General features: G+C 62.7%; 1 protein-coding gene across 1 annotated transcript in view; it reads right to left on the reverse strand.

Annotated features, from left to right (window-relative positions):
- Positions 1–836, reverse strand: part of AGRN (agrin) — a 57,865-nt gene that overhangs the window by 43,909 nt on the left and 13,120 nt on the right. Inside the window, exons 7-8 of the mRNA XM_042031917.1 lie at positions 531–655; positions 154–259 (exon numbers count right to left, since the gene is read on the reverse strand). Of these exons, the coding sequence (XP_041887851.1) occupies positions 154–259; positions 531–655 (231 nt within the window). The remainder of the gene's footprint in view (positions 1–153; positions 260–530; positions 656–836) is intronic.

Consider the following 836-nt stretch of genomic DNA (forward strand, 5'->3'; position numbering starts at 1 on the left):
ACTCAGCGTGGCACTGCCCCGGGGACACTCTCCAGGGGACACTCAGCATGGCACTGCCCCGGGGACACTCTCCAGGGCACACTCAGCATGGCACTGCCCCAGGGGACACTCTCCAGGGCACACTCAGCATGGCACTGCCCAGGGGACACTCACCGTGGCACTGCCCCACGTGCTTGACTGTGATGTGCTGGCCCTGCCTGCAGGCGATGGTCAGCAGCTGGCACTGGTCCCCGTAGGTGACACCGTCGGAGCCACACACCTGGGGGCACAGGGGACACCGCAGCTGCACCTCTGGGCCCCTCCCAGCAGCGGGAACAGGGCCCTAAAAGCTGGAAGTGTTTCTGGGGGGGCTCCTGTGGGGCACAGAGCAGCTCGGAGGTGCCAGCGGGGCACGGAGCGTCCCCGGCTGGGGGACACGTGTGACCTGCACGTCACCAGCAGGGAACAATCCCCTGCCTGGTTCTGTGGGGGAGAGACATGAGAACACCCCCAAATGTCCCTGAGCCCCCCCAAGGGTGCTGTCCCCAAACCTTGGTCGTGTTGGCCTCGGAGCACAGCGGGGACGGGCACTCGCAGTGGGCGAAGCCGTTCACCTCCACGCACGAGGCCCCGAACTCGCAGCGCATCTCCTCGCAGGATGTGGGGGCTGAGGGGTCTGCGGGGAGGGAAAGGAGGTGAGCAGTGAGAATCCCAAGTTGTGCAGGAGCCAAAATCCCAAATGCAGGAAGCAAAATCCAGACTGTACAGGAACCAAAATCCAAACTGTACAGGAACCAAAATCCCAAACATGCAGAAACAAAATCCCGGTTATACGGGAAGCAAAATCCCAAGTACAG

Source organism: Corvus kubaryi, unplaced genomic scaffold, assembly GCF_017639235.1.
Source record: "Corvus kubaryi isolate FWS band 111438036 unplaced genomic scaffold, C.kubaryi_AGA036_p1.0 37352, whole genome shotgun sequence".
Classification (NCBI taxonomy): Eukaryota; Metazoa; Chordata; class Aves; order Passeriformes; family Corvidae; genus Corvus; species Corvus kubaryi.